We start from the raw sequence: 14,391 nt of genomic DNA, 5'->3' as shown, positions 1-14,391 counted from the left end.
CTTCTACCTCTTTGGGTTATTCTCAAAATTAAAGGAGCTGATGCATATAAAGCATTTAGATGACAGTCTGGAACACACTCAGTAAATATTAACCATTGTATTTTATATCACTCCCCTACCTTAAATTTTTCAGTGACTTCTTGGTGCCTTTTGGAAGAATTGCAAATATCTTAACAAGGTTTGCAAGCCTCTTTGAAAACTAGCCTTCACTTACTAATCTTGTCACTGAACCCTTTGCACTCTGCTCTACTGTAAGGAATTTTTTTTCAGTTCCTCTGAGATGCCTATTCTCTTTCACCTCTGTATGTATAAACACATGTTTACCCCTTGGCTGTTTGGTCAATGTTGTATTTAAGCTTGGAATTCTACTTCATGGAGCCTAATACAAAGCTTGAACGCCGTGTTTCCGCTATTATAATGCTTGTCATGTCGTATTTTATTTAGTGGCCTCACTATATTGTTATCACTTTGAGGGAAGGGAGAATATCCGTCCCTCTTGCAGTATCCCAATTGAAGGTACTTAGTTAATATTTGTAGAATGAATGTTGAGTTAGAAAAATGTTTGAGTCAAGTTTATAGCTCCATTTAATTCCTATAACACAATGTAGATTTGACAGTGTTCAATCATTTAACTCTAAATAAGATTTTAAAAATAATACAATTACAGTTTGCTAAAAATAATACATTTTTAAATAACAAGGGATTTCTTGAAGAGGCAGAGTCATTTCTATGAAATTTTAGTTTCACCTTGTTCTACTACTAAAGGTTCTTATTACTATATTAAGGTCAGTCGTGTTATGCAATCTAATTTAAGACTTGAAAATGCCAACTCTTCACTGTAATGTAAAAGGGAGTTCAGAGATTAGTGGTTTTTATATGCTTAGTAATATTAAATGACAGTAATTATAAAAAGAACCTTAGGTTTATTGATCAGATGTGTAAATATCAGTCACTCATCTTGACTTCTAATAAAAAACCTGCAAGTTTAAAACTGTTTTGAAGACTTCTAACATTTGACCTTTAAATTTTCGATTCGAATCAATGTCAAAACATAAATTGGAGTACAATGTGCCTTATTCAGGAATGATTGTAAACTTTTACTCTATTTTATTTTATTCTCAACTAATAAACTTTATATCAAGAAGTCAAAAATGAAGAATGAAAGAAAAGTTGTTTTTATTTTTTTAATTATAAATCAATGTAGAGTCTCTCTCTCTCTCTCTCTCTATACACACATATATACATATATATATAGTGAGAAAGCAAGAAATGGGAGTAGAGAAGACCTGAAGACTTATTTCTCTTTCTCTATATATCCTGAAATTTATACATGAAATATATTTAAACATAACCATATGTATAATATAGTAAGAGAAAATAAGTGTTCAGCATGATTACTGTATATATTGATAAAGAAATATTGCATTCAGGAGAACACATCATAAAACAAAGATGTGGAAGTAAAGAGTAAACTAAAATTTCATGTTACTAGGCACTTTTTCTAAAGGATGTCAGCAATTTATTAATTTAAATTTATCTACTAGTAGGAAACATTTTCTCTTAACTTTCTAATGGGCTGCCTAATGATAATCTGCATATATATAAATCTTTGCTTTATTTTAACACAAGAGAACTTAAAAATATAATAAATGAACTGAAGAACTTAAGATCTAAACTTATAACTCCTTTGCTTAAATATCTTTAATGGCTGTACATTTTCTACACAATAAAGCCCAAACTTCTATCATACTGCAGATCTTCTAAAATCTGACTTCTACTTACCATTTCTCTCACTGTACTCATCCTTTAAACTATCTTTCCATGCACAATACATGCTCCTCACCCCAAACCCAACAAATTTCTTGCCTTGGTACCTTCTTTTTTTTTTTTTTTAATCATCAACTTGCTTGTTATGTTCCTTAGCTTCAAATTTCCTCATCATAGTTAAAGAAAGTTTATTCATCTTTTAGTGTCCCACTCGAAACCAAACACCTCTGGGATCTTTTCTTGATCCTCCTCAGCAAGAATTCATTACTTTTTGTCCCATGTGATGTGCTTAACCTTCTGCTTTGGAGTATAGGCAAATTGAGAACAGATCCCATGTTTTCCTTATTTTTCCTAACCTCACGCAACAGTGACTTCCCTAGTTCTTTGCATATCATACATATTTAATAAAACCTCATTGAGTTGCATTGAAAGTGAGCTTTGGTACATTTTAAAACATTTTGGGGAATTCCCTGGTGGTCCAGTAGTTAGGACTCTGTGCTTTCACTGCGAGGGCATGGGTTCAATCCCTGGTCAGGGAACTAAGATCCCACAGGCCACGTGGCTCAGCCAAAAAAACCCCAAAATAAATAAATAAAACATTGTGGAAAGCTTTTTACAGAATATATTGTCATTATGCATAGTGATCTGCATTCACTACAATAACCTGTGCTTCTGCTTTTCTCCTTAATTCCCTGTAATTCACCCTGCCTTCCTTCCAAACCATGCTGATATCTCAGCACTCAGAAGACTTCTTGGGAGACACGACAAAAAGTTATAGAACTGAAAGAAGATGTTTTCAATTTCCCTATTTTATTAATGATTTGATATTAAAAGTAGGTTATTTTTGTTTAATGGGCATTTATTGAATACCCAAAATGTCTCAAGACACTAAAATTTACCCTGGAAAAATACAAATGAACATGATGTATCCCCTGAGAACGTCATAATCTAGTGAGAATGCCAGACCCAAATATGGATAATTCTATTAGAGGTGAATAAGTACTAAAATGGGAGCCCGTTGTGACATTCAGTCTCTGAAATGATAATGATTCAGATAACATTGGCTAGCTAATAGGTTTTTTCATTTGTGCTTAGATAATCTTTGCTCTTATAAAATCAGAGATTTGTTTTCTGCTAGTGTGAAAAGGGAGAAAACTCACGTGTGAATCTTCACTGGATGGCAATCATTCAGCAAAGAGTTATTGAACACTTATTATGTGCCAGGCACAGTTTTTGGCACTTACAAATGACACAGTCACCACCCTCATGAAGCTTGCCTTTTCTTGAGTGAGAGATCTTGAGTGAGAGAGTCCTGTAGGTAAATAAATATCTGACATATCTTAGATAATGATACATGATACAAAGAAAACAAAACAGATCTTGGATTTAAGGGTGGGAGACTCTGCCTAGATATGCTGATAGTGGAAGACCCCTTTGAGCAGTTGATACCTGAGTTAAAACCTGAATGAGATCATGATCAAAAAGCTTGTCTTCAGAAAAATACCATGGTGGTATAGTTGTATATCTTTTCACAAGACATTCGTTCTATCTGGATCTTTATTCTAGTGGTTTCAAACAAAGGAAGAAGGGTAACTAAGTTTCCCAGGTGGTTCTGCTTACCTAGTTTAAGATTTACAGCTCACCTCGGTAAGGAGTGCCATTGATACGTTTTTCACCATGGATCCTTTTTTTTTTTTTTAACATCTTTATTGGAGTATAATTGCTTTACAATGATGTGTTAGTTTCTGCTGTATAACAAAGTGAATTAGCTATATGTATACATATATCCCCATATCCCCTCCCTCTTGCATCTCCCTCCCACTTTCCCTATCCCACCTCTCTAGGTGGTCACAAAGCACTGAGCTGATCTCCCTGTGCTGTGTGGCTGCTTCCCACTAGCTATCTATTTTATATTTGGTAGTGTATATATATATCAGTGCCACTCTCTCACTTCGTCCCAGCTTACCCTTCCCCCTCCCTGTGTCCTCAAGTCCATTCTCTACGTCTGCGTCTTTATTCCTGTCCTGCCCCTAGGTTCTTCAGAACCTTTTTTTTTTGTAGACTCCATATATATGTGTTAGCATATGGTGTTTGTTTTTCACTTTCTGACTTACTTCAACCATGGATCCTTTTATGTATTCTTGCCAAGGAATCCTAGACTATTTCACAAGCACATTCTCCTGGAAAAATGACAAAAGTTCTTATTGGAAGGATATATAGCTGTTTTTCTCCAAAATTTTTCACAGTAGTTATAACAATTAAGTACATCCTCCCTTTTGAAATATATAAAGTGTGATTAAACAGTTTATAACATCTTTTAACAAACATACTACAGTTATATGCTCTGAGTAAAATTAGTCAAATGAATTTGCTTAATATCTGAATTTAATGATAAGAGGTTCAATAATATTGTGTAATGCAAATATATGTCCAGAAGGGTATGTTATGTACATGATCCTGGTATGAATGTAAGTGACTTTTCACACTTCCTAATTTATATTTGATTTTTATAAAGTCAAAAGTGACTTTAGGGGCTTACCTGGCGGTCCAGTGGTTAAGACTTCTCCTTCCAATGCAGGGGGAGCAGGTTCGATACCTTGGCTAGGGAGCTAAGATCCCACATGCCTCGTGGCCAAAAAACCAAAACATAAAACAGAAGCAATATTGTAACAAATTCAATAAAGACGTAAAAAAAAAAAAAGTGACTTTAGAGTCTAGTCCATAAACTGTATAACGAGAAGAGTAATATCTAATAGTAGAATGCCCCTAACCACCCTCGAATTGAAACACGATGAGTTTTCCTTTCTTTTGTAGTTCACACGTTGTTGATTGGTTGGAAAACATCAATTTGTTCAAAGGCACACAAATTCAGTGGCAGAACCAGAATGTAAATTTCCAATGTCCATCTCCTATTCAGTTTCTAGTGTTTTAAAAAAGATAATGGAGTGAATTAACATTTAGTTTCTGGCAAAGATATTGTTGACTAAATTAACTTCTCAAAATTTAGATTATTTCAGTCTATACATGTCAAAACCATTACGTGTTTTTTGTTTGTTTGTTTGTTTTTTCCTTCTGGATCAAGGCATTGTGGTGAGAATATAAATTACTTTAAGATAAATTCAGAACCAATCTTATTTCCGTCCAACTTTAGAATGTAAATTTTAGGTCAGAAAAAAAATTATAGCAGAAAATAGAAATTAATGAGAGCTGTTGGACATTAAAGTAATGCCACAGCACCTCACTTTAATCAAATTCATTGTATATTTCCTGTTCAACTTTGGTTCTAAGTGCAGTCAAGCTCATTTCTTTGTAACCAAATACCATGAAAATCAACCTGTTTTTTAAAGAAATGTTGTTGAGCTAATGAAAGCAATGCAAATAAGTAGTTTGACCAAGAAAGAAAAAAAAACACGAAAAACTTAATTACCAGATGTCATCATTTATGGGTAAATATATAAATGCAAAGTATTTAGGGAAAATGAAATATATTCTTTTACCATCGGAAGAGTTGTGACTATTTAATTGACCTTCATTAAACTGGTAACAGGGACACATCAACAACCTTTGGAAAGCTTACACAAATTGTATCAATTATAAAGCTATTAAGATTGACTTAATTGTGCTGTCTCACTAGCAGAAAACGGGTCAGTTAGTTCAAGCCTCTGGAACACTCATTATGAACTATTTAATACACATGTTCCTCCCGTTCCTCAGTAGTAAAGTTGTGTAACAGGTCTGTTTATGAAGATTGCATTGTAGAAGAGGTATTCCTTCCAGATCTCACTTCAGTGTGAATATTTTGCAATTATTGGGTATGGCTTGTGCTTTATTCAGTGAAGACCTCTTTTCTTCACACACTGGACTTTCATATCAAATCAAAGTAAAGATTGCACCTAAACACTTATTATGAGCCAGGCAACCTTATGAAATGATTATATTATCATCTCCAATTTACAGGTGAATGCAGAGAAGTGAAGTAACTTGCCCAACAGCACACAACTAGTAAAGTGGCAGAGTCCAGTTACAAACTCAGCAGATGTAGTTCCAAATCCCACACTGATTTTAGCACTAGAGAATTCTCTCTCTCAATTCTTGTGTTGACATTTCCTTTCAGTTATACTTGGGCCATCATAACAGGTGCTGTTTTAAGAATAAATAAATATTAGATTTGTGTCTTAACCCACCAGGTTTTAGGGCCATATTTTAAGTCTGTCGTTTCTGCAATGAACTTGGAAATCCTTTGGCCTTTAACAGAAAACTTCTCTAAAGACTATATTTTATTTCGGAAGATGCAGTTGTTGAAATGTACACAAAATGTATAACTATGAAAAAATATTGCACCTTATACATTTTCAGTTGCAAAACTAAGATAGTGGGGTGTGTTTGATTTATTTGCTGTCAATTTAAAGACAGTATTTTAGCTAAAGCAGTCTGTTGTAAACAGTTTTCTATTTAGAACATTCCCAGAGTTGACCATAGTTGCTTCTTTTTCTTTTTTCTTTTCTTTCTTTCCTCCTTTTGCATTTTTTAAATTTAAAACATTAAAAGCAATACAGAGCAGAACAGAAACATTGCATTATTCCCAAAAATGTTTCCCTGAGGTAAGGTTTAAATTAATCAATGTAAGATTATTCACTAACGTTAAGATGGCTGCTCCATAAAGCACAGGCATAATTTCTGTTTCGTATGGGGTTTTCAGAGCATTTCTAATGAATTCAGGGGATCATCTAATCCCAGAAAGAATACTTCCTTACACTCAAGAGGTCAGTGTCCTCTCTTTGGCGTCAGAAAATACCTAAACGTTTTGTTTGATTTCTATCTGGCACCCCCTTTTTTTGGCATAGCCTGTTGGCATCACCCCATAGAGAACTTCCTGAAAAGCAGATCAGATTGTTGTGATCCAGAAATGCTTTTGTCTGACTTCTAGGTCATGCTTTAAACCCAGAACAAGTGACAGAGCTAAGCATACTATGTGAAAATGACCAGTCACTAAACTCAAGAGGTTTTTTTTTTTAAATGATACAAAATACTCAAGTTGCAAGTAGAACTATTTTACATAAAAGTCCAGTAATGTTGATTTTTGGCCAGAACTTGGAATAGGTGGGAAAAATATCAAGAAAAACAATTTTTATCAAAAGGCAAATTAGTTTTTGAAGCTGGTGTTAATTGGCAGCCAAGGTGTTTCATTATGAAGCTGAATTTTTAACAGCTGTTACTTAGTTACTATGAAAACACCAACCAGAAGAAAACACTGCAGCCATAATGGATATTTCTCCAGTCTTTCCCTGTCCCTCTGCCAACGTGTCAATAATGTGAGTCCTGTTTCTAAACACCTATGTGCTGCCTGGAAATTGCCTGTGTTGGCTGTTTATTCAACTTTATTTCCAGATTAGATGCATATTTGATAATCAACAGGTTCAAGGATGATCACTTTCAAACTGCCAGTGTTGTATTTTTCTGTTTTGCAATTCTCTATGTTTGAGTGAAACCTTAAGAAGACCTTATTGGAAGAACTGTCTTTTCTTGTAACCTGGAGTATTGAGCTAACCACAGGAAATATATAAATTGTAACTAGAAAGATGATTCTTTTGGATGAAGCAAAGAGAAACGTGGTGCCTTATCTCTATGTGTGAGTGTACCTACTGCTGATTTTTTTTTTAAGGAAAAACACCTGAGGGCCATAGGTAGCAAGTTCCAACTGTTTAGTCCCCTCCCTAGTAATAAACAGCTCCAAGGTTTCTCTCCACACATAACACATCCAAAGCCCCTGGGAGTATGTATGCTTTGATATTTTCCCTATCCTGACATTTTACTAGCTGACTAAGAAAAAAATTGGTTTGCCCAGAATCCTCAACCTATAGGTGACAGATTCTTGTATTGTCCTGTCTATAGTCATCCTTTGATTTCTGTTATGTTTAGCATCTAGTTCTATGGTGATGTATAGAGAAAATCATTTTTTTGTGTGGTGATGTGATAAAAGTATTAGTTTAAATTACTTGCCAACAGTTCACCAACCAAATAATTTAACTATGCAATTATAGTCTTATTGAAGCCTTTGCTATTGATTTGAAGAAGCAACCATGGATCTATTTGTTGTCCTTCAGAACAAAAGCAGCTTTTCCTGTTGCCTTGCAAAGTCTCAGCTAGGGTTTTACAGAGCAAAATAATGAATGCTTCCACTGCAGCATGTCACAGGGCAGGCTGGGACAATACTGAACTCATGCACACCACTGATCCTTACTTGCTGGGCAACATGTATGATGCCTGGATTTCTGACAGCCCTGTGGGTTCACTAGAGACCTCAGTCATTCTGTTCGTCCTTTCGTAGGCAATGGTCGAGACAGTTAACAACCTCCTCCAGCCGCAAGCCTTGAATGCCTGGAGAGACCTGACTACAAGTGATCAACTGCGTGCAGCCACCATGCTGCTTGACACTGTGGAGGAAAGTGCTTTTGTGCTGGCTGATAACCTTTTGAAGACTGACATCGTCAGGGAGAACACAGACAATATTCGTAAGTGGCCTTTGTTCTACAGAAGGGCCAGAGAGGGACAAGAAAAAACTATCGTCTTGTTCAGCAGAAGAGGGAAAAGAAAGAAGTATCATCTATAGCGGACCAGATATCATGAGTGATACTTTATTTCAGTGGAGATAAGTTATCCTTTTTCTATAATTAGGAGGGTATCACCTGTCATTAGCTTAGAAGTATCCTCATAATCATGTATGTATCCTCCTAAGGACATTCCAATATTGAATATATTAGCCTGAGATCACTTACAATGAGGTCCATGTATATTTTTTTTCAGTTTTTATGTATGTGTGTATCTATGTATGTACAGTAGTATTTAAAATTTTATCCTTATGGGTCACTTCAGTTATAATAAGAATGTCTCTGAATTATAAACTATAAAGAAGCCAGTCATTTGCATGAAGATGATAAAACAATTTTTGATAATTGTGTTATTGGCTCATAAAGAGTGTAAATCTATTTTTAATGTGTCTAAGGATGTAGGTGACAGTTTTATTTCAGAAGATTTGATAAAGCTATTTCAAACTTATTACATTTAAAGATAAGTCAATATTGATATAATAGTACAGCTCTAGATTATAAAAGGATTTTCACTTAATTCATAAAATAAAGATAACATTTTGAAAGTAAACTTATAGTCAATGACAAATTGTAAGGATTTGAGCTTGAGTCTTAAAGTCTAGGCTTTGTAATTGATATCCTTGTATTCGTATCTACCTGATTTTAATAGCTTTTATTTGCTTTATTTTGAAAAAAATTAAAACACTAAAAAAACTTCTAAATAGAAGACTGAAGTACTATAAAGTATGGCAGACAGAACATTAATTCCAGTGTTCTGATTTCAGAAATATTTCAATAATTAGGAGATTATCTTAAATTTGTCATGTTTCTCAACGACCGCTGATATCTCTTTGCCATTAATAGAATTGGAAGTTGCAAGGCTGAGCACTGAAGGAAACTTAGAAGACCTAAAGTTTCCAGAAAACATGGGTCATGGAAGCACTATCCAGCTCTCTGCAAAGACTCTAAAACAAAATGGCCGAAATGGTAGGTTAGAATTTATTTATTAAGCTTGATGGAATTGAACTTGTCATTAATTCATTGCATCTTGACTTCAAATTTTAGATCTGCTATCTAAAAGCTCTCCTCTCCTCTCGCTCCACTGTCCTCTAACTTCACCTCCTCTTCCTCCTCTTTCTTAGCTCCTGCACCAACAATATTGCAATGATATTTGCTCTACAAAATTCTCAATTAGATTTGGAAATTGTTAATTTTCAGTTGTAGAAAAATATCAGAAACTGCAATGTAAGGGAAATTAATAAACAACAAAATCCAGATGTTCTGACTTTTTTCCTTAAAAGGAGTAACTCTCACTGAGTTGACAGATTTTGTTTCTAAAATTTCAAATGGAAATTTTACTTGTAATTTTAAAATTATATGTGTTTTTTCTTTATTAACTTCTTTTTGAGGGTGTTTCTATGCTTTTCCTTTGCAAAGCATATAAAAAATATAAATGTAAGGAGATGCTTTTGGGGAATGGAACTGGTAGATATAGATTAATTTAGTACTAGGTTATGTTCATTGAATATGATTAAAATTAAGTAAATAAATAATCCCACAGAGAAAGTATGTCTGAAGCCTCACTAATATTAATTTTTTAAAATTTTCTTTATATTTTGACTGCATTGGGACTTCATTTCCGCACGCGGGCTTTCTCTAGTTGTGGTGGGGGCTACTGTTCATTGCGGTGCACGGGCTTCTCATTGCAGTGGCTTCTCTTGTTGCGGAGCACAGGCTGTAGGCGTGCAGACTTCAGTAGTCGTGGCTAGCGGGCTCAGTAGTTGTGGCGCACGGCTTAATTGCTCCGCGGCATGTGGGATCTTCCCAGACCAGGGCTCGAACCCATGTCCCCTGCATTGGCAGGCAGATTCTCAACCACCGCGCCACTTTAGGGACGTCCCTAAAATTTTTTAAACATATTTTTTTGCTAAGGAAGTGAGATCTTTTAACCTGTTAGGTGATAGGAAGATGACTTCAGGTTGTAGCAACCAACTGAAAGCTGATTTTTCATATTACAAGGTAAACAGTTTTGAAAAAAGAAGAGACTGTTAAATAATATCAAGAAAAACAAATTATGTTTGTTGCCAGCAGAACAAAATTCTTTATAAGTGTTGGAAATCTTATAAGACTGAATTTATAAATAGTACTATGTTGCTAAATTGACTATGTGAATTTTGAGGCAGCAATAAGATTTTCCTTTTTTTTTTTTTTTTACTCTTTTATTTATTTATTTATTTAAATGTTTGAATTTTATTTAATTAATTTTTTTATACAGCAGGTCCTTATTAGTCATCAATTTTATACACATGAGTGTGCAGTAAGATTTTCTATAGCACGAAATCAGATTCCTGCATTAGCTTCCTAACTGGTTTCCCTTCTTTGACTCTTGCCCCACAACAGTATATCCTGTTGACAGAGTGTTCTTCCTGAAACATGAGTCTGACCAGTTCACCTCCAGTTATGCTTAGAATGAAATCAAGTGGCTTAACAGGCCTACTACATGCTCCCCGGTCCACTTCCTTCCTGCCTCAGCTGCTCCGCCTCACGTCTGTTTTTAGCATGCTCTCTGTGATCCAGACAGTCTAGTCTTGATTCTTTTTTTTTTTTTAATTGAGATATAATTGACATATAACATTATGTTTGTTTCAGGTGTACAACATAATGACTTGATATTTGTATATATTGTGAAATGATCACCCCAATAAGTCTAGTTAACATCCATCACCATACATAGTTACATTTTTTTTTTTTTGAGAGGAAAACTTTTAAGATGTACTCTTATATCAACTTTCATAATAGACAACACAGTATTATTGGGTTGGCCAAAAAGTTCATTCAAGTTTTCCCGTAAGATGTTATAGAAAACCCCAAACGAACTTTTTGACCAACCCAATATTAACTATAGTCACCATGCCACACATTACATCCCCATGACTTATTTATTTTATAAATGGAAGGTTTTACATTTTACCTTCTTCACCCATTTTGCCTACTCCCACCCCTCACCTCTAGCAACTAGCAGTCTGTTTTCATTTTTTTTGTTTGTTTGTTTGTTTTTAAGATTCCACATGTAAGTGAGATATTTATCTTTATCTGACTTATTTCACTTAGCATAATGCCCTCAAGGTCCATCCAGGTTATAGCAAATGGCAAAATTGCCCTTTTTATGGCTGAATAATATTCCATTCCCCATTTTATATCTCTATGTATAATTATATATATAACATTTTCTTTATCCATTCATTCATCAGTAGACACTTAGGTTGTTTCCATGTCTTGGCTATTATAAATGATTCTGCAACGAAAATGAGGGTGCATAGATTTTTTCAAGTCAGTGTTTCTGTTTGCTTCAGATAAATACCCAGAAGTAGAATTGCTGATCATATGGCAGTTCTATTTTTAATTTTTTGGGGAATCTCCATACTATTTTCCATAGTTGCTATATCAATTATATTTTTATCTACACTGCACAGGGTTCCCTAATTCAGTCTTGATTCTATTCCTCGAACACACCAAGAGTGTTCCTTCATCAGATGTTTGCATTTTCTTTCTTCTGGAATGCATTTTTTATATTTCTTTTTATAGAAACTTCTCTATCATTCACTGCTCATTATAAATCTTAACCTTCAGGAAAGCTTTTCCTATCTCCTCGAAGGTAGACTACTCTTTCCCAATCACTATTTTCCCATTAGCCATTTTCTGCCAGTGCTTCTTCATAGCATTTATTTACTTACCATTATATGAAATTATATTAATTATTATTATTTTTAAGTTGCCTGCTTATTGTCTGACTCTTTCTCTAGGAGATGATCTCCATGAGAGCAAGAGCAAGACAGCTCCCTTCCTCCTCAAAAACATGGAGAAAAAAAAATTTATTGTCTTTATTCCCACTTGACTCTAAGATTCAGGGATAAGGACTGGGACTTCCTCGTCTTAGTTACCACAGTGGTCAGTGCAGTTCCTGTCTCTTTTTTTTTTTTAAAGTGCACCCTTCTAAACGCTGTCTCCTTTTGCTTTTTAAATTTATTTATTTATTTATTTATTTATGTTTGGCTGTGTTGGGTCTTCGTTTCTGTGCGAGGGCTTTCTCCAGTTGCGGCGAGCGGGGGCCACTGTTCATTGCAGTGCGTGGGCCTCTCACTGTCACGGCCTCTCTTGTTGCGGAGCACAGGCTCCAGACGCGCAGGCTCAGTAGTTGTGGCTCACGGGCCCAGCTGCTCTGCGGCATGTGGGATCCTCCCAGATCAGGGCTCGAACCCGTGTCCCCTGCATTGGCAGGCAGATTCTCAACCACTGCGCCACCAGGGAAGCCAGTTCCTGTCTCTTGGGGCTCCACCAAAATGAATTTATACTGGAAGTAAAACATAGGACTTGACTTATTTTAAGAAAGGAAATGACACAAAATTTAAAAAACATCCTAAAAGAAGGTTAACTTTACAGAGGATTACTTGTAAAAGATTGCCATAAGGGAAAAAAAAAATAAGGTAGAAGGAGGTATGGAGATAGTGATCTTAAAAGAGCATGATAATTGAATTTTAAGACAGATAAAGATGTTTTTAAAATTTATTTTACTGAAGTATAGTTGATTTACAATACTGTGTTAATTTCTACTGTACAGCAAAGTGATTCAGTTATACATATATACATTCTTTTTATATTCTTTTCCATTATGGTTTATCACAGGATATTGAATATAGTTCCCTGTGCTATACAGTAGGACCTTGTTTACCCATTCTATATATAATAGTTTGCATCTGCTAATCCCAAACTCCCAATCCATCCCTCCCTCACACCCTCTCCCCCTTGGCAACCACAGGTAAAGATTTTGAATCTTCGTTTTGTTTTGTTTTGATTGTAATTGAGATATAATTTGCATAAAATAAAATGCACATATCTTCTGTTTAGCTTGATGAATTTGACAGTTGTACATTCCTCTGTGATACCACATAAAATAAGATGAAAATCTCATGTATTACCCAGAAAATGTCCTGATACCTCTTTTCACTCTTCTCACCCCATCTCCCCACCTGATGAACTACTTTCTTCTCATTACTATTTCTAAAGACAAATTTTACCTGTTCTTAGACTTCACGTAACTGGAATCATACAGTATGTACTCTTTCTGGCTGTATTCTTTATCTCAGTATAATATTTTTATGATTCAGTCATGATGCTCCATCTATCATTAGTTTGTTCTTTATTGATGTAGAGTAGCTATTATTTTAATAAGCCATAATTTATTTACTCTCCTATTGATAGATTTTTGAGTTGTTTCTAGTTTGGAGCTGTTGTGGATAGGGATGTTATAAACATTCTTATACAACATTTTTTCTTTGTGGATATATATTTTCATGCATCTAGGAAGGGTAGATATATGTTTAACTTTGTAAGAAATTGCCAAACATTTTTCCAAGTAGTTGAACCATTTTATACTCTCACCAGTAGTATGAAGAATTTCATTTGTTCCACATTTTTACTAACATTAGTGTGGCTAGTATTTTATAGTGTGGATTACAGAGATCCTAGTGGGTATGAAATTGTATCTCAATATGATTTTAATTTTTATTTCCCTAATTACTAATGATGTTGTTAATTTTTATGTGTCTATTAGCTTTTTAAAAATTAATTTATTTATATCCTTATTTTTGGCTGCGTGGGGTCTTTGTTGCTGCACATGGGCTTTCTCTAGTTGTGGCGAGCAGGGGCTACTCTTCATTGCAGCGTGCAGGCTTCTCATTGCAGTGGCTTCTCTTGTTGCAGAGCATGGGCTCTACACGTGCAGGTGTCAGTAGTTGTGGCACGTGGGCTCAGTAGTTGTGGCACACAGACTTAGTTGCTCCATGGCATGTGGGATCTTCCCGGACCAGGGCTCGAACCCATGTCCCCTGCATTGGCAGGCAGATTCTTAACCAATGTGCCACCAGGGTAGTCCCTTTTAGCTTTTTATATATCTATTTTTAAAGTGTGTTTTTATATCTTTTGCCATTTTAGTATGTTATTTATAATTCTACTGTTGAGTAGCAGAAATGCTTTATAT

General features: G+C 35.0%; 1 protein-coding gene across 6 annotated transcripts in view; it reads left to right on the top strand.

Annotated features, from left to right (window-relative positions):
- ADGRL3 (adhesion G protein-coupled receptor L3) overlaps positions 1-14,391 on the top strand; it is a 563,136-nt gene that overhangs the window by 431,348 nt on the left and 117,397 nt on the right. For all 6 annotated transcript variants that reach the window (XM_068542874.1, XM_068542873.1, XM_068542871.1 and 3 more), the window contains 2 exons: positions 8,096-8,279; positions 9,219-9,341. In XM_068542874.1, coding sequence (XP_068398975.1) covers positions 8,096-8,279; positions 9,219-9,341 — 307 coding nt within the window. The remainder of the gene's footprint in view (positions 1-8,095; positions 8,280-9,218; positions 9,342-14,391) is intronic.

The sequence above is a fragment of the Eschrichtius robustus genome, chromosome 4 (assembly GCF_028021215.1).
Source record: "Eschrichtius robustus isolate mEscRob2 chromosome 4, mEscRob2.pri, whole genome shotgun sequence".
Taxonomy (NCBI): Eukaryota; Metazoa; Chordata; class Mammalia; order Artiodactyla; family Eschrichtiidae; genus Eschrichtius; species Eschrichtius robustus.
This window is presented reverse-complemented; position numbering and strand designations above follow the sequence as displayed.